The sequence below is a fragment of the Eublepharis macularius genome, chromosome 4, assembly GCF_028583425.1.
Source record: "Eublepharis macularius isolate TG4126 chromosome 4, MPM_Emac_v1.0, whole genome shotgun sequence".
NCBI lineage: Eukaryota > Metazoa > Chordata > Lepidosauria > Squamata > Eublepharidae > Eublepharis > Eublepharis macularius.
Genome location: NC_072793.1, coordinates 29200086 through 29226636, shown reverse-complemented (window position 1 = coordinate 29226636; position 26551 = coordinate 29200086). Strand labels below are relative to the sequence as shown.

Sequence of the window (26551 nt, the reverse complement as noted above, 5' to 3'; positions counted from 1 at the left end):
ATTGGACAGAGCTGCAAGCCTAAAATTTATTTCCCCGTTTTGCAATGACCCCAGTGGTCACAGACATATAAATGATATTGAACAATGGTTTTCTTCATGCTCCAAGTGCACTCAGCAAAATATCAACCAAACACTGCATGCTAGGACATGTCAACCGTAAAACAATGATCTTGATGCATTTTTGTCATTTAGTTGGTAAGCAGAGTACATATAGACAGCATCATATCAGTCTTGGAGTAGTTTGGAATTGTGCTAAACTAGAGCAAGATTGGGGATGCCTGAAAATACCTATTATTAATGAATCCTTTAGGATTTACATAACAATGGCAAACATTTTAAATTAAAAAATAGGGATTTTCACTACATATAGGTTTATCAGCTTAAACCCTAGAAGTAGTCCCTGGCCTGTTCCCATATAAGCATTCAAGAAATATATTAGACTGAGTAAGGCAAAATCTAGCTGCAATTTTTTTTTCTGTCAGTATTTTATTAACAAATATCCTATTTTTGGAAGGTGAGAGGGGCCACTTCCATACAGCCCTCTCCTGCTCATGTGTAAAACTGACAACCGAATTTGGCATTGTCCAGCTTGCTCTGTGGGTACAAGTAGTACAGTTCATCCGGGGTGGAGGGCACCCAGCGCTCGGTTTGGAAGCGAGACTCGGCCACTGTCCATCCTGGAACGTCCTTCATGATCTTGGCCTCCTCTTCAAAGTTCTGCCGTAAGATGCGCAGTACCCTTCGGTCGTCCTCAGCCATCAGAAAGGGGGGTCAGTGCAATCCGCGTTTCTAAATTCTCAATAGCGGTTCCCGGTTCCACTTGATCATTTTATAATAGCTGTAAATCGTAGTCCTGATTCCAATGGCAAACAGGCTATATAGCCTGAGAGCCCCTGCCAGGGCATGTGCCTCTTGTAGCCGATAGGGCCATACCTGCCTGGGGGCGGCATGTCCTGCCTCACCTTGCCGGCAGCCGCCACCATCTTGGAAGCAGGCGCCTGAAGCGGGCGATCTAGCTGCAATTCTGAAATGGGAACATTTTAACAACTATGGTCAAGAACTTTGTGACCCGCACCTGGGAATGTGGCTGGTCACCTGCATCCATTAGCGCTGATACTGGTGACATTTTAGCAACAGTTATTTTTCTAACAAAGCTTTTTAAAAAGCAAATGAAATAGAAAAACCTCTTCCTTGGAGATGTGGGTGATATTAATATTTATAATTAGTGCAATTTCTGGACAGTGTACTTCAGGCAACTGCAAAAGCCTTATCTCAACTGATGCATACATAATTTCAAGTTACATCTTAGTGTTCTGACATTTACAGGGTATTTATAAATACTTCTAGATATTTCACATTCCAGACATACCTGAGCTGCTCCTTGCTTGTCCCATTAATTTGTCAATACTTAAGTATCTTTCACTCTAATCCTCAGCCCAGATCTCTGGTTTGATCACACCCAGGCAACCAATTGCCCTGTACCTGCATTTCCTCAGTGCCAGCATTATTACTTATTTGTGCTCTTTCCTTAGCTAGGGTTGGTTATCCAGTACTTGGGTGGGCGACGTCACAAGAACAGTCCTGCAACTCTTTAACCACTCTTTAACCGTTTCAAAAATTTTGAAGATGTAAAATCATCTTCTGGGTAGATATATGGAGGGCTTAGTTTGTGCAATACGAAGGCATCTAATTGATGATGAACAATAATTTACCATCATACATTTTATATCGATTTGATTTTTAAAAAAGAAGTCAAACCTCTTTGTATGTGGCAATTGAAAATACTTCTTGAATGAACAGTATTTGAATAGAGTTGTATGCACATACATCATGTTGGGATGTTTGGGATGTTTAACCACAACGTGCATATATACTTGCATGCTCGTAGCTGTATGCTCAGTATCTCCACTACAGCCGTTTGTGAAATCCTCAAATACTAATTCTTTGTGCTAAACCATCTGATGACTCAGATGTTTTGCAAGTTGTCAAGTCTCTTGCAACATAGGCAAGATCATACCGCCCATGAGTTTGCTTATGTATGTGTACTCAAATGAGTGCATAATATATCATCAGCACAATGTATAGCAGAAGCACTCTCCCTTTTACCCTTTCAATGGATTGCCACTAGGTTTTGATGCATCTTTGCTAAAAGGTTGTAGAGACGCTTACAAGATAAACTGTTGCACAACAGCTTCCATAACAGTGGTGCCATAGAATGACTTAAAGTAGCTTGCATGTTCTTTTGGTAACATGGAAATCAGTTCTTCGTATGAGTTTTCTGAAAGGAATTCTAAATTTAAAACTTTCTTATATGGAAGACCATGTTTCTGTGATTTTCTTCTTTACATCATCATGTAAAGTTAAGGCTGCAGTGCTCGTGCTATCTGTTAACAACAACAACAACAACAACACTTAGCATTTTTCTAGCAAATGTCAAATATTAAAAGCTATGTAAAACAGAGTTGTCAAGAGCACTTTTCTGTAAAGATAATAGGGTTATCGAGGGCTTGTGCTGCAGTGCTGCTGAACTCTTTTTGATTTTGCTACTACAGACTAACACGGCAAACTCCTTTGAAACTTTACACAAGCAAACTGATCCCCACACCAAAAGGAGCTGTCTGCATCTCCATATTAAAGGAATTGTTTACATCCCCCCTCTCCTCCTCCCCCGCTTCCCCCCTCCTCCTCTATATTTGGCCAGTTTCCTTCTGCCCTCCATGCATCTGACGAAGAGAACGTGGTTCTCGAAAGCTTATGCTACAATAAAATTGGTTAGTCTTAAAGGTGTTACTGGACTCTTTTTGATTTTGCTACTACAGACTAACACGGCTAACTCCTCTGGATCTAGGGTTATACTATAACAGAACAGTTAGGAAGGTGCTTTATAAAGGGGAAAGAACTATGTATCGGGCATATTATCGAATTGCTGCATATATTACCCTGTTGTCGCCTGCTTCATTGTTTTCTACTAATGTAATAGCTTTTTTCATTCATTATGCCCACACTCTGAATCATGCCTAATATGCTATGCTCGTTCAGATTTTGATAATACTACTCCCAAGGCATGGCTCATGAGATGTCTCCTAATAATGATTGTATCAATTTCTGTAGTGTAATCTGCTCTGATTCTCAGCGAGAAAGGTGGATTTTAAATATAGTAAATAAATAAATACATAATTTGCAAACATTGATTGATTGATTTGATTTGATTTATATTCTGGTTTCCCCCGCAAACAGGCTCCGAGCGGATCACAACCAAGAATAAAATCAACAGGGTAACATAAAAATATAAAAACATCAGTAACAATTAATTAAAACGGCAGTGCACATATATTACACTACCCTCCAGTATCAGCAAATCTGTGGGGCAGGGTGGCTAGTTGATAAGCAGCAGAACCAGGGGGCATTTGCCCCCCCCATGGCAGGAGGCCAATTGGATGGCTCGTCTGCCCTAACCACCATATGCCTGATGGAACTTCTCTATCTTACCGGCCAGGGAGAATGGTAGCAAATCCTGCTGGGTCCAGCTCTCTTCAGATTGAGAGTTCCACCAAGTTGGTGGCTGGACCGAGAAGGCTCTTGTCTTTGTTGAGGCAAGGCGAACTTCATTGGGGCCAGGGATCACCAATAGATGTCTATTTGCTGAGTGGAGCACCCTCTGGGGAACATATAGTGCTGTTTGGCAGTCCACTGTTATCCTCATGAAGTAGTTAGGACAATTAAAAGACACGTGATGTGCCTGAGGTCACCTTGTGAATTCCTGGCTGGGCTTAGACAGAGAACCGAAGTCAGCTAGCTCATGATCAGTGTGCTACATTACATCAAATATTACTAATGAAGTACTAACAATATACAAGCCCAGCAGGGTCTGAAATGCGTAAGAGCTGTCACCAAGATAGAATTATCTTTTATTTTCTTGCTTTTGTGGCCCTTAGAGTTTGAAAACAAAAAGTAAATGTGTATAGCAGCCTTAAAGCAGAGGATATTTTTGCTCCTCAAATTGATAATAGAAGATTGCATATAATAATCCAAATTGTCACAGAGAGCAGAAGGGGCCACTGTATGCTATGCTGAAATAGTGTATGGGGTAAGCAAAGTAAGTCTAATTAAATGAGATTCTCACTGTCTCTTCAGTCTTTAGTCATCACCAACTCAGCAAAGCGCTCCTCAACTGTTGGAGAAATTGTCAACCTGATGTCCGTGGATGCTCAGAGATTCATGGATTTGACGACCTTTTTAAACATGTTGTGGTCTGCCCCTCTCCAGATTTGCCTTGCTTTATATTTTCTCTGGCAGGTATAAAACCTCTTTGTTTCTTCTCTGCCCTTTGGCGTAATGTGGAACGATTAAATTAAAGTCTGACTCAGCTTGTGGGATCCTAAAAATAGAATTAAACCCTAGTTAAAAACTGTGGTTTGTGGGGGAAGAAATTAGCTGATTAAGTCACATGCCATGTGTCATGGGTAACCAGAGCGAGTCTTAAATCACTCATGCCTCCTTCCAATCCATGTCAGAAGGAAGGAGCAGGCCCACACAGAAGACTAACAGAAACTGGGTTAATGCATATTTTTGTTTAACCATGGTTCAACTGGACATTTGAATGCAGCCAGCTGCTTGCTCCCAACAGAACTCTAGACAATGGGCCAGTTCATGTTTTACTAAGTTCATGTGGCAGACAGGCAGACTGTCAACAGTTGGGTTCCTGGAGCTGCATTCTGGGAACTCTGCTGCCAAGCATGGGTGGGTCCAATTTGGATCGGGACCATGGCACACAAGGAGAGGGTATTTAAGCCTACTTTTCCCACACCATTTTCTCAACCTGAAATGACCCCAGAAGACACTATTTCTCTTTGGGGAAACTTGCGCATAGTCATCAGTACATATTGGTTCCCCCAGTGGCTCCCTCCTCATGGGGAACGGCTTGATCCTTTTCTGCCTGTATGCCATGGTCCTCCTAATCCAAGATCTACCAGCCTGGAAATCCAGAAGTATGTCTGACCTGAAGTGCTTATGTCTGCCACATGGACTTTGTAATGTGTGATTCAGCCTTTATTGAGGAGCCCAGCTGTTGACAGAGACTCAGCACTCCTCATGCGAAGGCCCACAAGTAAGTGACAAATCAGAAGCACAAAAAGATAACTCATCCATTGTTTTTCTTTTGATTTCCACGTTCAGTACAGGTATGGAAAAGAGCAGGAGTCCAGTAGCACCTATAATACTAACAAAATTTGTGGTAGGGTAGGAGCTTTCATGAGTCACCTGGTATCTGAAGAAGTGAGCTGTGACTCACAAAAGCTCCTACCCTACCACAAATTTTGTTAGTATTATAGGTGTGAATGGACTCTTGCTCTTTTCCACTGTTACAGACAGACTAATACAGCTACCCATCTTGATTTATCAGTATAGGTATATTTACATTTAAAGAGCCATAACTAGGGTATCTTGGAATGAAGACCTACATTTGGTCTCGGGTAAATAGTGTTAGGTGTCAGTAACCATCATCTGATTTTTTATGTATGAGGTTGCTGCAAAACCTCATGTTGGTTTTTTTTAAAAAATCTCACTTCTTCCACACTTTCCTCATTTTCAGTATGTGTGCCTCTACATGAGGGAGGGGGGAAGCTCAAGCGAGTGTGCAAAACTGACCTAGGTTCCACTTGAAAATTATTTTGTTATTGCTTGCCATCAGGGCTTTTTTTCTGGGAAAAGAGGTGGTGGAACTCGGTGGGTTGCCCTCGGAGAAAATCATCACATGGCTGGTGGCCCCGCCCCCTGATCTCCAGACAGAGGGGAGTTTAGATTGCCGGTGCAGAGAGCAATCTCAACTCCCCTCTGTCTGGAGATCAGGGGGCGGGGCCACCAGCCATGTGACCATTTTCAAGAGGTTCCAGAACTCCGTTCCACCACGTTCCTGCTGAAAAAAAGCCCTGCTTGTCATATCAGAGAATGGACAATTAACATTTCCAGCTTTATAAAATGCTAAGTGCACAAGAACAGAAAAGATTGATGTGCTTTTCATCCTGTGAAGGCTTTAGGACCTTCCGTGCTGGCAGGAGTTGCCGTGATGGTCTTACTCATTCCATTCAATGCTGCCATTGCTATGAAAACCAGAGCACTTCAGGTAGGTGAAATCTAACCATGCCTTTTATTGCTTGGCTGAGTCCCCCTTGCAAAGAGAAGGAGGAGGAAGAACTTTGGTATACTAAGCAATAGCCATTTGATTGCTATGTAGAAAGCTCTGCTTCTTTGCACCTGTCATTGGCCCTCTCTGCCTTTTCTTAAATGTATCCCTTTCCTGACAGTTTACCTGCATCAAATTCTTGTTCCTCATCCTTGATACAGTCCTGTTTATCTTCTGCCGTGGTCATAATTCTCCTTTGCCTCCTGCCTGGCCCTGATTCTAAATAGCCTTTTCGTGTATACCTCCCAGTTCAACCCCTCTTCTCAGTGTAGAGGTAGCAGAAAAGTTTCTTTATACAACTTGGTTAGTGCTTCCTCTTTGCTGGTTCTGTGCTTGTCCTGAATGGAAGGAGCATGACTGGAGGCTTTGCCCGGAGACTGGAAGGAAGCGGTGCTGGAGCCCGGTGGTTGTATGCTAAAGAGGCTTAGCAGTCACTCTCCTTGTTGATCATCCTGAATGGATGAAAACAGATTTTATGGGTTTTTTTGTGGCCCTTTGCAAATGTTGTACCTTGATGTTTTAGTTCCACTGTTGGTCTTTCTGATTCCCATGCATAGATGCAAACATCTATTAGCCACAGGGTATAGATGGAACTCTCTGTCTAGGGCAGTGATGCTCTGTATTCTTGGTGTTTGGGGCGGGGGGGCAATCAGCGGGAGGGCTTCTAGTGTCCCTTCCCCAGTGGCAGACCTCCTGAGGACACCTGGGTTTTTTGGCCACTGTGTGACACACAGTGTTGGACTGGATGGGCCATTGGCCTGATCCAACATGGCTTATCTTATGTTCTAATTTTCTGTAGATACAAAAGGATGTTGCATTGCGCAAGGTCGATTTTAATCTGAGAACGTGCAATAGCCATGAAGAGTCATTTCTGTAGGTTTTGGAAAAGATAAATTGCTGCATCGTTGTATTTGCATAGGCTTGAATGTTAGAAGTGTAGCTCCCGAAGGGATCAGGAGGCTATCTGTTCCACCTCTACAAACTCCTTAATAGGTTTCTCTGTGACTGTTATGGTTGCCATCTCTGGGTGAGGAAAATCCTGGAGATTTGGAGATAGAGCCTGGGGAGAAGAGAGGCCTCAGTCAGGTATAATTTCATAGAGTCCACCGTCCAAATCCACCATTTTCTCCAGGATTACTAATCTCTGTAGTCTGGAGGTCCGTTGTAAATCTAGGATATCTTTGGGACCCACCTGGAGGTTGGCAATAACTATCCTAATTGCAACATACAGTAATCAATCAGCAAGAGAAACTAAGAGTGTTTCGCAAATGGCACAAGGTGAAAGTTTGCCTAAATATGCTAAAGGCACAAAAAAGTCCTATATTTTTCAGAAGGGATTTAAAATACAAACAAATGGCAAACTGCAAAAGAGTAAAAAAAAAATCTTTAATATAATACCTGTGATACTGCAGATAGCTTTTTCTGTTGCATTTTGCTCCAGAAAGGCCCATGAGGATATAATTCTGCATACTTTCTTAGAGCAAAACTTTATGTTATGAGACAAACATGGCATTCCATACCTGTATTTGCCTCATAATGCTATTTGTGCCTTATGTGCAAATATTACCATTCACTTTTGCAATGTGGAAACACCGCTGTTCATTTTTTGGATCATTGTGTTGGAGGAAACCAGAAGAGAATCTAATGACTGAAAGTTTTGTTTCTCACACATTACATTAAACACAGGGCTCATTTCGAGGGGGAACACACAGGAACGCAGTTCCGGCAGTTCTCCAAAGAGGTCACATGACCGGTGGCCCTGCCCACCTGACTCTCAGCCATTTGGGGCCTGTTTTGGCCTGGATTGGGGCTGAAACAGCCCGGATCAGGCCTCTGATGGGTGGTGGATCACTCTCCTGCTCAGCAGCAGCCCGATCCTGACCATTTTGGGCCCCTTTTCAGCTATTTTCAGCCACTTTTTGCCATTTTGGGCCCTGTTTCGGCACTGAATGGCCAGGATTGAGTCCAAAAGAGCCAGGATAGGTGATGTCAGGGGGTGTGGCACATGCAAATCAGTTATGCTAATGACACACTTCCGGTGATGGCAAGGGGTGTGACATATGCTAATGAGTTATGCTAATAAGTTCCTCCAGCTCTTTTTCTATGAAATGACCCCTGTTTAAACATATTTAAAAACTATCCTTGCAAGCAGCCTGAGGCCAATGGTGGAAGAGAGTCCAAATAAAACTGGTGTGTGTGGGGGTTCTTATGACATGTACTTGTATTATAATAAATGGTGGCTTATCCTGGCTCCCTCTACCCCTGTATTGTCTACCCTAAGTAACAGCAGTTCTCCAAGCTCTTGGGCATAGTTCTTTCCAAGGGGAGTGAACTTGGGACCTTCTGCATACAAAGCAAGATCTCTACTTCTTTTTCCATTTTCAAGATGAACAGCAAGCACAAAACTATACTGAATAGTGTTGTTGATATTTCATAATGTTTGTTACTACAATTTACCCTCTGTAGACCTAGACCATAAAAACATACCTTTGTAACAAACTTTTCTGTCTTCAGTGCTATATAGGCATTGTTATACATGCACAGCAGTGGAGGTGCTATTTCGTAGTTCTTCTTGCTTTATTTATTTTTTTCCTCCTGGAGATCCAAACACCGGGAAAGTTCATAGTACAAGTTGTCAGTTTAGGCATTGTAGCTAATGATCTTTTAAATCATTTAGGTGGAACAGATGCAATACAAAGACTCCCGCATTAAGCTGATGAATGAAATTCTCAATGGAATAAAGGTGCTGAAGCTGTATGCTTGGGAACCATCCTTTGCAGAGAAAGTTCTGGAGATACGGAAAAATGAACTCAGGGTCTTGAAAAAGGCAGCCTACCTCAATTCTTTGTCAACATTTGCATGGGTTAGCGCACCATTTCTGGTAAGTTGTGTTGTGCCTTGTGTAGAGGAGCTGCCTGTGTCATGGCAGGGTAATCCCTGCAACTTGTTGGTGGCGGGGAGAAAACCTGTAAAAGGCCATGCGGTTTATATTCACTGTTTCCATCGGAAATAAAACCTTTCAATTTTAAAAAGCCACACTTCCACTTTCATTCCTGTCCCAAATCCCATGGAAGTTATAAATAGGCACCCTCCTACCTTCCATGCTGTGTGATCAGTATAGTCACTGCCCCATCTGATAGCTTTATTATACAACAAGAGAGAATACACATGAGTGGGGTAATGACAAAATAAAATAACAAAATCAGAGCAGTGTATTGGAGAATATAACTCCCAGCAGAATCAATAAGTCAAAGAAATCAAAGACAATGAAAAACATACATAAGCAACAACACTGGATAATACAGTAAATCACAGAGCAGTCGCATTCAGGAAGACATCCAACAGGTAAGCTTCCAGTGGAGAACGACTATAAATCACAGAAAAGTCGCAATAAGGAAAACATCCAACAAGTAAGTTTCCAGTGAAAAACAAAAAAGTCCGACCGATTTTCTGTGTTTTATAGTCGTGGATGGAAAACAATCAATAATCCACATATACAAAACTTATTATTCTAATAAGTCAATGAATACTATTAGTAAATATCACAACATTAATCAGTGTCTCTTCTGTGTGGACAAAGTCAAAAAGGACAAGTGAGTCCATGCACGTAAATCCAATCCCAAAATTTTGAATGATAACCTTGCTGTTCTTTCCAACAGGTACGTTGTCCACGATGGAATGTGTATAAACTCTCTGCTCATGTTGTGATATTTACTAATGGTATTCTCCAAGTTTTACGTAGTATTGGGTTATAAAATAATTTTAATGTGTCATTTTACTATACTGTTTTAATATCCTGCTGTTTTACTTACCCATAATTTTTACTATGTATTGTATTTTGCTTGCTGGTCTATGACCGTAATAATAAATTTGATTTGAGTTACTAATGGTATTCATTGACTTACTAGTATAATAAGTTTTGTATATGTGGATTATTGATTGTTTTCCATCCACTTGCGAGTGTCTCGCTCTTTCGGCATACAGTTTGGTTATCATCAGGAGCTAGGAAGAGCATGCATAGAAGTCCCATTCTGTAGTCCGTTGGCTGCCCATCAGTTACTGAATTCAATTCAAGATATTGGCTATTGCACAGAAAGCCCTTCATGACCACAGGCCCTCATATCTGTGGGACTGCCTCTCCTCCTATGTTCTGCCGTGACAGCTTTGCTCCTCTGAGCAGGGCCTGCACTGAATTATTCAGTGTCGTTTTTACTAAGGTAACAAGGCTTTCTTCTAACAAAACTGTTTTGGGAAGAATACTTTAATGAGAAAAAGGCTTTGGAGTATACTACTCTGTATACTACTCTGTCGCTATATCCTATCCTATTATGTAACTTCTTCATTGTTTTTTATGCAATGTTAATATTTATGCTTTGTTTCAGCTTGGTTCCATTTCTGGATCCTAACCTTTTGCTTAGTGGATGGTCCATCCCTTTGACTGCATCGACTTACACTATGTAACCTGCCTTGAGTCTCCATGAGAAAGGCGGATTATAAATAACTCTTTTCTCTCATTCAGAGCTTCCACCTGTAAAACTCTCAACCTTCAAAACCTAACTGACTCTGGGCCAAGCTACAAGTGACGAATGACACAGGTTGGACACTTGTCAGCTTCCCTCAAGTTTTGATGGGAAATGTAGGCATCCTGGTCTTGCAGCTTGGCTCACCGACTGCTGTCCAATGGACTTTTCAACTGTCACTTGTCCAACATTCTGCCAAGCTGCCTCCATTTCCCATCAAAACTTGAGGGAAGCTGACAAGAGTCCAACCTGTGTCATTTGTCACGTGTAGTTTGGGCCTAAATTGCTCCCTGTCAGATCTTTCCTGGAAGAATCTAGATCTCATTGTCTCGTTATATATGTAAGATCCATAGAAGTCAGTCCAATGCTGTGTCATTCCTTTCAGTGGCAAGCTTGAGGGTAACTGCCTGTCAGTAGGGCAGTGAAGTGGGTCCTACTTGGAGGACTTCTCAGGAATCTACAAGAATGCTACTTTGTGCATGAAAAATACCTTCCCCTTCCAAAGGCCTGATAAATACTGAGCATGCTGCAGGGGACAACTTGGCTGTTAAAGGAGGAGATGGGGAAACTGACTTGGTAAAGCCCCAAATGGGAAGAACTGAGGCAAGGCTTTCCTATTTCTCCTTATAGTCTCTAGATTTGTTGTAGCAGAATACTATGTTGTTGCAACATGCAAACATTTAGCGGCTTGATTATTTTTATTTCTTTGTATCCCATTTGTATTTCTGAGGCACCCCACCAAGCTGTCTTTTTCTATACCACACTAGCATAACAAATAATCTAAGCAATTGTTCATTCATCCGGTAAAGGATGTCGCTTTATTCTTATATTTCCAGGTTGCCCTGACCACATTTGCTGTTTATGTCACCGTGGGTGAAAAAAATATCCTCGATGCAGAGAAAGCCTTCGTATCTCTTTCCTTGTTTAATATTCTGAGGTTCCCACTCAGCATGCTCCCCCAGGTCATTAGCAATATTGCACAGGTAAGGTTGTCGCCAGGCTTTAAAAAAAAAAAAACCATTGAAAGCAATCAGGACTTTGTAGGTCAAGCATATGGCTAGGTATCTCAGCCAAACAAGGTGAAATATTAGCGGACTTGTTGGAGAGCCAATGTATACTACAGACTGTAAGGCTACGACAGGGGAAACCTGAGTTCAAATACACAGTTTATTCCGTGGGGGATCTTGGATCAGTCTCATGTGCATGTATGCATGCACGCACACAGTCTCTCTCTGTTTCTCCCTCCCTCCCTCCCTCACCTATACATGCACACAAACACAAAGCCTAACCTACTTCACAGGGCTACTGCAACAATAACATAGAGGAGGGCAGAACCACGTACACTACTCCTACATGCTTGGAGGATATAGATATGACTGGGCTTGAACTTATTTGTGTCATGTATAAAGTGAGTACTGGGTGATATGATTTTTTTTTAACTAAAAGGGATACATCAGTGATGGATCCAGAGGAGTTAGCCATGTTAGTCTGTAGTTGCAAAATAGTAAAGAGTCCAGCAGCACTGGACTCTTTACTATTTACTGGACTCTCTCTGACAAAGAGAGCTGTCGTTCTCGAAAGCTTATGCTACAATGAATTTGGTTAGTCTTAAAGGTACTACTGGACTGTATTATTTTGCAACATCAGTGATGGGAGCTGAGCCTTCCCTATGCTTCACATTCCTTTCAGTTCCCCCCCCCCCGCCCTTACGTTTGTCTCCTAAATAAACTCTGATATTGTGGCTTAGCAGCGGGGAGAGAACCTCAAAGATATAAGTCGGGTATAGAAAGTTTAGCACCCCCCACTCACGTGCCTGCTTTGCTCTAAAAGTCTGAGACTTCTTCTCTAACCCCTGCTTTATACTGGGTTTACACAAGCAAGTTGGCATCTGACACTTCTTATTTGGGCCTCAGTGTTGATCCAATTCCTTACTTCCTGGGTGAACTCTTAATTGACGTGGATTAGCTGTTGCCCGTTAGAGGAGAAATAGTATGGTAATGGTCTTGCATCAGGAGAGCTAGTTGTTAACTCTAATCTGTGTAAAGTGAATGCACAAACTGTTATCTACTTCTCATGACAGAGAATGAATAAAATGAGCATTTTGTTCCTTAGACAAGTGTTTCCTTGAAGAGGATCCAGCATTTCTTGTCACATGATGAACTTGATCCAAGCTCTGTGGAAAACAAGTTGATTGCTCCAGGTAAAAATGCTGATGTGGGGGCGTGTAGCAGAGAGAGTGGGCAGAAAAGACTGTCGGTATGGTGGTGCTAGATCACATCATCTAAAGAATCATAGAATCATAGGGTTGGAAGGGACCTCTAGAGCTAGTTTGGTGTAGTGGTTAAGAGTGGCAGGACTCTAATCTTGAGAACCGGGTTTGATTTCCCACTCCTTCACTTGAAACCAGCTGGGTGACCTTGGGTCAGTCACAGCTTCTAGCTCTCTCAGCCCCACTCACCTCACAGGGTGATTGTTGTGAGGAAAATAATAACGCACTTTGTAAACCGCTCTGAGTGGGTGTTAAATTGCCCTGAAGAGTGGTATATAAGTCGAATGTTGTTATCTAGTCTAGCCCCCTGCACAATGCAGCTAGGCAGAACTTAACTACTAAGGGCTATTTCATAAATGCATGGAATGACACTACCATCAGCTAATAGCTTGCATATGTTCATCAGCCATGCTTGTGTCAAACACAGCAGACAGAATTTTCATATCAAGCACTGTACTTTGGTGCTTTTAGAGGCAGTTTGGTGTAGTGGTTAAGAGCGCAGGACTCTAATCTGGAGAACCGGGTTGGATTCCTCACTCCTCCACTTGAAGCCAGCTGGGTGACTTTGGTCAATCACAGCTTCTAGCTCTCTCAGCCCCACTCACCTCACAGGGTGATTGTCGTGAGGAAAATAATAACACACTGTGTAAACTGCTCTGAGTGGGTGTTAAGTTGTCCTGAAGGGCGGTATATAAATCGAATGTTGCTGTTGTTGTTGTTACTACTTTGACATTGTCCACAGCTTCAGCTTGCGAGTCATCAAAATGGGAACTAGAATTTTAGACAGGTGCAGAGGCTTTTGGCTATTTCCCTCAGAAGATGTATCTTTGTTTGCAGTCCTATTCACACGTTGTGACAAGGGGCATGGTGAATGTGCTAAAGAAAAGAGGAGGTGATACATCACTTGCTGGCTCAGGAACGTTTGGTCATCTTGCCAAACAATCCTGTTCTTCAGATTTGTTTGCCCGATTTCACACATTCCATTTGTAAAGGTTTAAGTAGATGACAACAAATTGTACCAGGGATGATCATTTGAAACTCAACCATTTCTAATATAATTTAAGGAAATGCATAGTAACTGACTATAATTTTCTGAGTCCACGCATCTTCAGAGATGCCATACAGATGCCATCCAAGAAGTATGGGCTTGGATCCAGTGTAGGCATTTCCATAGGTGGGTATTCTTTTGTCCATGGAGTGTGACTTCCTTGCCTTTCCCCTCATATTTCAAACCACAATGCATCACTCATGCTGTTTCAGGGTCCCCTGTGACCTAGGAGTAGCATTGGGGGGGAGTATTCTCAGCTGCAGTGGGAAGGGGGAAGTAATAATGTCACACTCTATGGGCAGATATTATTCTATCCCACAGAAATGCTCCATTGGATCCATACAATGATGCCTGATCCAACATGTGAATCAGGACTGAAGCCATAACAATTTAATCAGCACGGTTGTGGTAAGATTGATGTTACCATGTCCCTCTTTACATTATAAATTCCACACCAATACTGTGCGAGCTGCATTGGTTGCCAGTGGAGTACCAGATCGGGTTCAAGGTTCTGGTATTGACCTATGTAAGGCCTTGTGCGGACTGGGGCCAGCGTACTTGAGGGACCATCTCTCCCTGTATATTCCCCGGAGGACCCTCCAATCGGGAGAAAAACAACTGTTATTGGTCCCTGGCCCCAAGGAGGCCCACCTCGCAAGACTAGAGTGAGGGCTTTCTCAGTCCTGGCTTCTGTCTGGTGGAATGCTCTGTCTACTGAGACCAGGGCCTGGAAGGATTTACTATCTTTCCACCGGGCATGTAAGACAGAGTTGTTCCGCCAGGCTCATGGCTGAGGTTGGGCCTCCGCTGGCCAGAGGATACAACACCTCCCCCCCCCCGTGAAAGTTGCCCACCACTGTTTGTTTTTCAGCTACTGTTACTGTGCTGCTGTATCCAGTTATATTGCTGTATCATTGGTTATTTGTTGTATTGTTGCCGCCAGGCAAGAGTGCTGCTATTTTTATATGATGTTTTAATGTTTTAATATGGAATGTTTTAAAATGATTTTAAGGTTGTTATCCACGCTGAGCCCGCTTGCAGGGAGGGCGGAATACAAATATGATATAAATAAATAAATAAAACCATATGGCCAAAGAAAGAAACCAGAACCCGAAAAAATGTTGCAATGTAGCATGAGTGCACTTAGAAGGGTGTGCTTGGGATTATAAGAGGCAACTAATTGCATCACCCAGCGTTTGTGGCAGGCTGATTCTGTTTCACGATATACAATTTCCTTTGTATTTAAGGTTAGAGAGAAAGGGGGATGGGAACCCTGTGGTAGTTAATGCAATAGCTTGTAAAGACTGTATGTTTCGTAACCTCACAAAGCAGGTCACAACATTACCAGTATGCGACTGCTCTTGAGAATCAGCTTCCCTTGTGGCCCCTTCGGGATAGAGTCTCCATTTTCAGGAAAAGAAATCTTGAGCTGTTTCTGAGCTGCTGAAAATTAGACTGCACAAAGCACTTGAGCATAATCTCTAGAGAACAGCCATGGCTGGGTTGGGGAGATAAACAAGTGTGCGTCTCAGTAATTGCTATTGGATAAATATTTAAACTAGGACTGCTGGATGTCCTTTATTTTAAAGGATTTGTTTGTATTCCATAAACATGGTTGTTGCTTGGAGGATAATGGATGTTATTGCAGAAACTCACAATTCCATAGCACCATTTCTTTTTTAAAAAAAACAACAACACCATTTCTGTAATGTGTACCTTCATGATGTCTGAAAATTTGATCTGGTATTGACCTCAACGGCATGACTTGTGGCCGGGCATGTGACATGATGCTTCTTCAGAAAAAAAGCAGGAATGAAACTTATCACGGTAGTTCCTCATATCTCATCAACAAAGATCACTTCTCGTTTTAGCAGCGCCTTGACTGTGACAATCTTGCTCTAATCTTTTAGTATTGTTTTGCATGTTTTTGTACAGGGTATGCTGTTACTGTAAAGGATGGAACATTCAGCTGGGCGAAGGATCTTGAGCCCTCTCTGAAAGAGTAAGAGGAATGCTCTGTGGAATATACCATTATTTACCTGTAGAAAGAGCAAGAGTCCAGTAGCACCTATAAGACTAACAAAATTTGTGGTAGGGTATGAGCTTTCGTGAGCCACAGCTCACTTCTTCAGACATTATTTACCTGCTGCTTATGGCCCCAAGGCTGAGTTTCAGACACTTGCCATCTTAAGGGGAAACAAAGAGGGGAAAGTCAGTAAAAGTTACTATGAGGCTCCACGCCAGTTCCAGAAGAAGTATGTTAGCACAGGCATGGGGTGGGGGAGGAGATCACTGGGCTTCTTCAGAGCATTCTTCTCAGGGCTTTTTTTCTGGGAAAAGAGGTGGTGGAACTCAGTGGGTTGCCTGCGGAGAAAATGGTCACATGGCTGGTGGCCCCGCCCCCTGATCTCCAGACAGAGGGGAGTTGAGACTGCCCTCCGTGCCACTCAGCAGCGCAGAGGGCACTCTAAACTCCCCTCTGTCTGGAGATCAGGGGGCGGGGCCACCAGCCATGTGACCATTTTCGAGAGGTTCCAGAACTCTGTTCCACCGCGTTCCTGCTGAAAAAAAGCCCTGATTCTTCTACAGTTAAAGCTGGAGCATCTCACACATGCCTCCATTATCATGGAGGATAAGTAGTGTGGTAGAGGCAAACTGACAAACTGAGGGGGATAGCAGCTGCCTGTTGTCTGTAAATTGCACGTCAACTTGGTTCTCCCAGTCCCACCTCTTTAAGCCTGAGGCAGAAGGAACAAAGGTGTTAAAAGGATCAGGCTGCACTGAAGAACATCGGGCACTAGTGAGGCTGACCAGACTTAGAATCATATTCCAGTTGCATAACATAAAACATCTGTTATGCATACTGTTTAAATTTTTCATCCACTTTTTAACACAGTTGAGGAAGTACTTGGAAATGGCTGGTTGCTTCCCGAATGGAGAAAATTCAACCCATCCGTTAATATAATGTTGACTTTCAAAGGAGTGTACCTAACCGTAGTGTAAACCAGAGAGGTCGTTAAAAGCCTTTTTTCCTGAGGCACTAGATCAAAGTTGCGTAGGAGGTAAACAGTAAGGCTGAACGGGCTTAGCAACCACATAAACCATCTTCTCTAGCCAAGACTCTTGTGCTCAAAATAGATTTTGGAAATTTAGTTGAGACCCCACCCCCACCCCCCGCATGGTGTAACTAAATCCGACAACAGCATTCGGAGTTTTACAAAATCTGTACAAATATCTGCGCGGCCCTTCTCATATGACATTGCAGTGGTGTGGGAACGGCTTTTTCAATGGCTTCATCCCATGCTACTTCCTGGATTGATGAGGTGCTAATTGTACGAGTCCTTCCAAATCTTATTGGTGGACACCAATAGCGTAGGAAGGAGCCCTGTGATTTGCTCTGTCTGTGTGGTTCAGGCTTTTCAAACAGCGCCGCAGCTGCACGGGATGAAATCAGGGAGTGTAAGAGCCCAGCTAGATCAGATCAGGGGTCCGTCTAGTCCAGCATCCTGTTGTTTCACAGAGTTGCCCACCATCTGGAGAGCCAAACATACAAGCCACAAAGGCCATGACCTTCCCCTGATGTTGCATCCTAGCATTGGGCTTCTGAGGTTTACTGCCTCTGAATGTGGAGGTTCCCTTTACTCACCATGACTATTTTTATTATTTATTTACTATTTATGTCCTTTATAGTCCACCTTTCTCACTGAGACTCAAGGCAGATTACACAGTGTGAGATGAGTACAGTCAATATCAGGAACATTTCCATAAGCAATGCCATAGGGTAAACAGATACAAGTTCACAAAGACATAGCATTAGTAGGAATCCAATTCAACATAGTGGTGTGGTCTCTGGGTCCTAACTCATTAGCAGATCATCTGAGATCCCCTCCCTACAATACAGCCCTCCTATCTGAGTAAAAAGCCTTTTTGAATCCATTCGGTTTTGCATAATTTGCGGGAGGCCAGGAGAGTGGGGGCTTTCCTGACCTCCTCAGGCAGGCCATTCCACAGGGCATGGGCCACCGCAGAGAAAGCCTGTGTACGGGCTGCTGTCGATTTTGCCGATGTGCAGGGCGGCACCTGCAGGAGACTCTGTTCAGAAGAGATAGCCAATGAATAGTAGCCATTGGTGTGCCTGTCTTCCATGAATTAATCTAATTACCTTTTAAATCCATCTTTTCCTTTTTCCTGTCCTGTACCTTTTGCCAATCAGCTTGGATGCCCCTGAGATCTAGTATTATGGGAGATGAAGCTCCCTTTATTCACTTTCTCCACCCCTTGCATAATTGTATAAACCTCCATCATGTCCCTTCACTGCTGTGGTAATTTCTGAAAGGTCCACCGGGAGAGAGCTAGACTGGTGATGATAAAGAAGTAGTATGGGGAGACAGTCTAGAACCCAAATGGCAGTACACAAAACTGTTCAGGCAGCTTGCAGTGATTTCAGTGGGCTTAGACTGGAGTAACTCTGCGTAGGATTTCACTGTTTTACTGTTTAGTGGAAATCCTGCCCAATGATTATTTGAATATATTCCAGCTTCTGTCTGCGGCTATGGGTGCTTCAGAGATGGATAAGAACCAACTCAAATTGAGCACTTTCAATTCAGCTCATTTCACTGGCAGAATTAAGCAAAGGGTTAACTCTTGCCCACTCTTCCAAATCCAGTGGAAATTTTCAGCTGAAGAAAAGGAAGGGAGATTTTCTCTGTTTCTTTCCTCCCACTGCAGACCTTCAACTCTTTCCACACGTGCTAATCCTGGAGGTCCCCTGTCCCCATAGCAGAAGCATTTCAGGAGACATTTGGGTCTGCAATGGAAGGGGGAAGGCAAAGCAGCCCTGTTGTAGTGATGGAAATCCTGTCGTACAGCAGAGATTTTCCACAGGATCCAAACCACTGAAATCCATGCATGCAACATAAAAGTGTTTCAACTTTGCTGGATTTTGCCCATGCTTGGGTTCATTTTACAAACTGAAATGTTTTGTGATCCCAGCAACTTCCCCAGATTCTGCGTTTGTGCACGCAGGAAACCTAACATACAAAATACATCCAGAACTGGCAAAAAATAGTGTTTTAAAAAATTGACCTGAGGGCTATTTGACCATTCATGTTTCAACCTCGTGAGCTCAAGATTTCTCAGATTCAGTGGGAAGCAGCTTGCTGCATCAGGAGGTTTGTTGTTTTGCAGTAATTCAGGCTGTAGCCAGCACTTTGTGCAGCTCTAAGGCAGTACTGCCTCAAAGTGCTGTTCTAAGCAGAGTTACACACTATAAGCCCATTGACTTCAGTTGGACTTAGAGGGCTATAACTCTGCTTAGGATGGCACTACAGCTCTTAAGGGTGGGGATAGGTTATTACCTTTCAGATGTCAGCTTAACATGCCAAAATGGTCTTTAAAAAAAAAGAAAGAAAAAGCTTTGGCCCTTGCCCAAGGCACTCATTATTTCCTGACTCCCCAAAAAATCTTATGTAATATGGGTTGATCCAAGATGTGATGAGTTACAGTCAGAACACATGTTGAACCTTTTACACAACCACTGCAAAGCATCACTGCAAAAGTCAGCTTTTGATTACCTAACCAAAAAAAGCTGTGATACAAATCAGCTCTTTTGGAGGAGGATGGTAGGAAGGCCCCGCTATCCCATATCAAAGGGGTGGTCTCTCTGTTACTTCTCTAGTTGGCCGTTGGCTTCATGAGTGTTTCATGTCACGAGCCCTTTCAAGCTTTCCTCTCCTGCAAGCTGTTAACTCTCCAGTCAACATTCTTTATTCCTTCTCCAACCACGTGCCCAAATCTGTCTAAAGCTGATTAAACAGACTCTCTGTTAGAATGCTGTGTTGAACTCCTGCCAGATCCGGTATATGCAAAAATGTACGGAGCGAAGGAGGGGAGGCATATTCACTTCTTTATTTTGAGAAATCTCAGGGGGGTAGCCATATTAGTCTATTGCAGAAATAACAGCAGATACGGTAAAGTCCCGGCAAAGTAGGCTCTAGCCCACAGCACCTTACGCCATCATGAATTTGTTAGTCTTGGACTCTTGCTTCTGCCTTATTTTGGACTTTATTGTTTATGTGTAAGTATTTTTAAATTAGCCCAGCCTGACTCTAGATTTCTCTCTCTCTCTCTCCAGTATAAATCTGTTGGTTCCAAGTGGTTCTTTGGTTGCTGTTGTGGGCCATGTTGGCTGTGGGAAGTCTTCTCTGGTGTCAGCTCTTCTTGGTGAAATGGAAAAACTCCATGGGGAGATAGCTGTGAAGGTTGGTTCTGAACAGCCATGAGAGGACATTGAGAACTGAATAATGTGTGTGGCTTAGCCACTAATCCACTTGTGGTTTGTGTCTAGGGTTCTGTTGCGTATGTGCCACAATTAGCATGGATCCAGAATGCTACCTTGAAAGATAACATCTTGTTCGGCCATCCTTATAATGAACACAAATACCAAACTGTCTTGGAGTCATGTGCCTTGCAGCATGATCTTCAGGTGCTTCCTGGCGGAGATTCGACTGAGATAGGCGAGAAGGTAAGGCTTTTGTGCCGAATTAGGGAGAAATGGCTGACCACCAGATATTAAAGACGTAAGTGGAGGAAGCTTAGAAGTTAGGAAAAGAACAAAAGATCTAACCAGCCATGCAAAACTTGGAGGGAGGGGCTTATACTTGGCATCTTACTGTGTAATCCTAAACACCTTTTGTTTAAGATTGCACTGTTAGTCTCTGACTTGCAGTGCAATCCTTAACAGAGTTACTCCAGTCTAAGGCCATTGATTTCAATAGGCTTAGACTGGAGAAACTTGCTTAGGATTACAGTGTTGGTGGCTCTTTCTCCAGTGAATAGATAACCATTGTGATTGCTCAGTGGAATAGGCTCAGTCACTGTTCTCATGAATCTATATGTCTTCCAAACTCAGTCCTGCTATTAGAAGAAACTTGGAAACTATGCTGTGGGAGGTACTATTGACTCACATTCAGGTCTTCTTCCAGAGGAGGCTGCCAAATAAAAAGGAGTGGAAAAGACGAAAAGCAAATGGAAGAGGCTAAAAATGAGAGGGAGCAAGAAGTGGGAGAGGGAAGAGGAATAGAAGGAGAAAGAGGAGTTTGGGTTTTAGAAAGAGACATAATCTGAATGCACGTGAAGCAGCAAACTTGCTAAAGTCAAGCTGGTCTGGGTCTGGTCATGCAGCCCATAGCTCAGTGGTACAGCATCTGCTTTGCATGCAGAAGGTTCGAACATTCAATTTTTGGTATCTCTAGTTAAAAGGCTCATGTAATAGATGATATGGAAGACTTTTGCTGGAGAGCAACTGCCAGTCAGAGTTGACAATTCTGACCTGACTCTCCCTCCACATACACACACACATGCACAGAACTGCCTTATACAGAGGCAGGCTGTTTGTCTACAGTCTGACTTGGTATAAGGCAGTTTCATGTGTATTTGTGTGTGCTCGGATGGAAGACCTCCTGGGAATCCTGTGTAAGAAGTTGCTGTGTAGCCAGCCGTGAGCTCCATGGAAGAAATGTGGGGTATACATTAAATTGCTAAATAAAATAGGGCAACAAAGTTTGCTGGCAGGAGGGCAAAGACAAAGAATGGTAACATGGGGAAGGAAAGAATGACAATGGGGAAAAGAGGTGGAGGGATGATGTCAGTATCGGTAGGGGATGGACATTTTCATAAGAGAATTAAATGGGAAAGAAAGGGAACATAAGCAAAGTGTGGTATGAAGAAAGTGAAAGAGTCAGAAAAAAACAGGAGAGAACTAGTAGTTTATCATTGTTCTTTGCAGTCCCGCATGTGTGCCTACACAAAAAACTTGCTGAACAATGGTTACAGCCAGGGGTCATTTTGTAGAAAAAGAGCTGGAGGAACTCATTAGCATAACTCATTAGCATATGCCACGACATCACCAGAAATATGTCATTCGCATAATTGATTTGCATATGCCACACCCTCTGACATCACCTATCCTGGCTGTTTTGGACCCAATCCTGGCCATTCAGAGCTGAAATTGGGCCCAAAATGGCAAAAAAGGGCTGAAAATGGCCGAAAAGGGGCCCCAAATGGTCAGGATCGGGCTGCTGCTGAGCAGGAGAGTGATCTACCACCCATCAGAGGCCCGATCCAGGCCGTTTCAGCCCCAATCCAGGACAAAACGGGCCCAAAATGGCCAAGAGTCAGGTGGGTGGGGCCACCTGACATGTGACCTCTTTGGGGAACTGCTGGAACTGCGTTCCTGTGCGTTCACCCTCAAAATGAGCCCTGGTTACAGCCATACATACAACCCTGTTGAAATGTGGCTTGTATATAAGCTTGTCTTTGGAGGCATTGGACAATATCTGACTGTTTTCTCTTAAAAGAACTACTGATGAAATTCTTTCTTTTATCATTTTTTTAAAAAGATTAGATAAAAAGAAAAGTCATTGGCCAGGCAATGGCAATGGCACAGATCAGAAAAGACACCTGCTTCTTTCGTAGTCCAGCCGCTCAGGCAAGTCCAATCGTTTAGGCTACTGGATTTTAGCACCAGTACAGGATGTTTCCTGTGAGTAATTTGTAACAGATTAGCCCAATTCCAAGAGTTCTGTTGAAACCCAGATCACTAAAGTGAGTGATTCATAATGCATAGGGTTCAGAGGAGCAGCTGTCAGTTTTCAACCAGAGCGATAAGGAAGACCCTGAACATGAAAGTCAATGCTATTCATCCTACCTTCTCAAAAATAATTTTCTTACTGTTTTAGCATTATCCTGTCTTGTCTGACATTGCATCACCCTTTTCTTATTGTAGTTGTTGAAAGTTCCATTTATAATTTGATTGAATGATGAATCAAGAGATGTGTGCCATGATAGCTTTTGCCTGCTACAGTCAAATTCTGGGAGCATTTAGTTGCTTTATCTCTGTTCAGGCATCTCCTTTGTTCAGCCATCACTTTGAACATATATCATGATGCTGTACGGTACTGCCCAGATTATCTCGTTGGGACTGTGATATATTCACAGAGACATGTCTGAAGCAGCAGACCTTGCATCATAGTACAATAAGTGGGTCATTAACCAAATGGTCCTTGAGACAGTTGTTGAATATGCTTGTGGTAGGCCTGGTACTACTATGGATTTTAAAAGCTGTGATATACTTTTCTTCCTCTTTTTCCCATCATCACACAGGGCATCAATCTCTCAGGTGGACAGCGTCAACGAGTGAGCCTGGCACGTGCAGTGTTCAGTGATGTGGATGTTTACTTGCTAGATGATCCTCTTTCAGCTGTGGATTCTCATGTGGCCAAGCACATCTTTGACAAAGTTATTGGACCAGAAGGAACACTTAAGGGAAAAGTGAGTCTTTAAATATCTAGGAATGTTCAGTTGTGCCAGGATAGTAAAAACCATGATGTCACACATGGAATCACAAGAACAACAATTTGCACTGCATTAAAGGTAATAACTAGACATGGGCATGAATCAAAATATGAATTAAATTTTATGATGAATCGGGCCGATTCGTGTATCGTGAAAACACGTTTTGCGGGGCCACGTTTTTCACAAAATCTACGACTTTTGGGGCTAATTCATTCGATTCATGAATGCTTCGTGATGCCAGACAGGCTGGCACCGATCCATTGATTCCCTAGGCAACATAGGCCCAGAATGTCTGCAGACCTTTTGTTGCCATGGAAACCCCAATCTTAGCCCACATAACCTTGATAGGCAGCTCTCCCTGCCAACCTGAGAGCTGAGCAATGTGGGTCTGTACAAGTTTACCTGGGAACTGTAGTCGGAGACTCCTTCCCTTCTCTGTTTCCCTTCTCCGTTTTTAAGAATGGGGTGGTGGAGTAGCAGTGGTAGCAGCAGCCTCAGCAGCTCCTTCTGCTGCTGCTTGCTGCTTGCCAGCTTCAGGAACCCTTCCCTGACTCTCTGCCTCCTGTCATCCAGCTGCTCTGACATGCCTTCCCACCGCCCTGCCCCCAAACTCCCCTGAGCAGATCTGCTCTACTCAGCTTTTTCTTCGAGAACTTGGAGGCGGTGGGGAGGGCATGTCAGAACAGCAGGAGGGTGGGAAGGAAAAGTCAGCAAAGAGAACCTGAAGAGAGGAAAACCCAAGCAGATCTGCTCCACTTGACTTTTCTTCCAGCAGCAGCATAAAGCAGGAGGACGGGAGGGAAAAGTCAGCAAAGAGAGCCTAAAGAGAGCTACTTGGAACGTGGCTGGAGGTGAGCCTGCTGAAGTTTCCCTGTGAGTTTGGCATCTCTGGGTCTGAAGGGGGCTGTTGTAGGGCCCCGGGACCTGACGAATCACAAACCTAAGGAATCATTTCGCAAAACAGGACATTTTTGTGCAAGATCATGGTTTGTGTTTTGTGGAATGCGACGAACCACGAAACTCAGGTTTTGTTTTTCCCCCGTTTCTCGTAAGGAATCATTTCGCAAAACAGGACATTTTTGTGCAAGATCATGGTTTGTGTTTTGTGGAATGCGACGAACCACGAAACTCAGGGTTTGTTTTTCCCCCGTTTCTCCTAAGGAATCATTTCGCAAAACAGGACATTTTTGTGAAAGATCATGGTTTGTGTTTTGTGGAATGCGACGAACCACGAAACTCAGGGTTTGTTTTTTCCCCGTTTCGTGCCCATCTCTAGTAATAACCAACAGTACCTTAGTGATGCTCCAGCACTATTGATTGGGACCTGCCTGCCTCACAGCCACACTTCACATTCTTACTGGAGAAGGACATTTGGCATTTGCTAAGCAGCAGAAGGTCCTTTCTTCCTTCTTCAGAAGGCAATCACAGTTTGTGAAGGAAGGATGAGAAAATTGTCTTTCATCCGCCACATTTTGTCGATCCAGTCCCATTGCACCTCAACTGATGTGTCTCTTTATTACCTCCCTCCCAAACACACCCATCTCCTGCCATTCATTTATGATGAGCTTCCACAATCCCTGTTGTCCATTTTGCTGATGCTTGAGAAGAAAAGTGTTGGGAAACCGAACGCTAGATATTCTTCTAAGTTATCACAGTCTGAGCATATGAAAGTGCTGTATACAGCCACTGAAAATAGCAGCCGTCTGCTGAACCATCAATGGACTCCAAGGAGAAACTTCTGTGCTCACTCAAATTAGGTAAATGCCTTGGTTGGCTCACTAGTAGGTACCATAAGTCGTCCGGTTCCTAAAGCTCTAGATTAAAGTCCCCGGACACTTTCTTTCACTTTTCTGACATCCTGTCTGGGAGGGTAGCTTAAAGCTGGCTCAGCTTTCCTCTTGGGATCTCTGAAGGATTGTAGGAAATGAAAGGTCTTGTAGCTTTTAAAGTGTGGAATCATTGAAAAAAGAATGGGGAAATGAAAGTACAATATAACTTGTTAGACGGACTTTACATTCACTCATCATTAATTCCTGGCCTCAGAATCGTTTAATAGCAAGTTCTTTGTGTAATGCGGGCAAATCACTTGTAACATTTTTGAACTACAGTAATACTGCTCCCCAGGGTAGACGAGACTATGGGATTTTGTCTCTGTTGTTTTCTTTGCTTGTTCTTTCGTATTCTCTCCTCTCATCTCAGTCGGTTCTACTGTTTCTTCTTCCATCTCCGTGCATGCATCTCTCTCTCTCATGCTTTTCATTCTGTTGCTTTCCTTTTTTTACTTGTCATTGCATTTGATTCATTAGTCCCCAACTTTGGTGGCTTCATTCTTCTCTGAGGGCAGAACCTGATGTTGCAAGAAACATGGAGCTGCTTCCCTTCTTCCTGGTAATACCTAGTGTATCACATGTGCCTGTTAATTCTTTTATTTTAAAGTATTTCTAGACTACTGTCAACCAAAAGTGCTTAACAAAAGAGATTCTGAAAATGTTACCATAAATTCTGCTATTGTGTCCATCCCTTACACCTACCCCCATCTCACATAATTGTCTGATAGTGCTGGAGGAATAAGATAATTGCACAGCACAAAACCATTATATCACATGTATTACGTATTTGGAAACTTCAGATGGTCCAAAATGAGATAGCCAGGCTATTGTCAGGGACTATATACAAGAGACTGTATCACCCCTATTATAGATCTGCCCTGGCTGCTGATCTGTTTCTGGGCACAGTTCAAAGCAATGTTCCTTGCCTTGAAGGCCTTATATGATTTGAGGCTGGATGTCTTGAAGGAACACTTCTTTCTGCACTGTCAGGCCTGCCAGATAAGATCCTCCTCCATGGAGAGTAAGATTTTCACATTTTCAATAGTGACTTCATTCAAATTTTTGATAGTGACTTTTTACCTATGGAATGCCCTCCCTCCTGAGACTCCCTTGGTGCCAGGGCCGGATCGATGGGGGGGCAGGGGGGTACTCTGCCCCCAGCACTGCCAAAGAGGGGGCGCTAGGCACTGCTGCCAGCTGCTGGGAGTGCGCCAGAGCTGGCAGCAGCCGCATGGGTGGCTGAGTGGAGGGCTGGGGCCGTTCCCCTGCAGGGGCCGTCTCCCCTGCAGAGCAGGGGCCGTTCCCCTGCTCTGCCGATGGGGCAGCTGACTAGCCATGCACGCAGGACAG

The 26551-nt window shown here is 43.4% G+C and overlaps 1 protein-coding gene across 1 annotated transcript in view; it reads left to right on the top strand.

Moving 5' to 3' along the window:
- ABCC3 (ATP binding cassette subfamily C member 3) overlaps positions 1-26551 on the top strand; it is a 109874-nt gene that overhangs the window by 59608 nt on the left and 23715 nt on the right. The window contains exons 10-18 of the mRNA XM_054976234.1: positions 4135-4296; positions 6029-6121; positions 8859-9062; positions 11538-11684; positions 12814-12901; positions 15954-16020; positions 20152-20278; positions 20365-20541; positions 23181-23348. Coding sequence (XP_054832209.1) covers positions 4135-4296; positions 6029-6121; positions 8859-9062; positions 11538-11684; positions 12814-12901; positions 15954-16020; positions 20152-20278; positions 20365-20541; positions 23181-23348 — 1233 coding nt within the window. The remainder of the gene's footprint in view (positions 1-4134; positions 4297-6028; positions 6122-8858; positions 9063-11537; positions 11685-12813; positions 12902-15953; positions 16021-20151; positions 20279-20364; positions 20542-23180; positions 23349-26551) is intronic.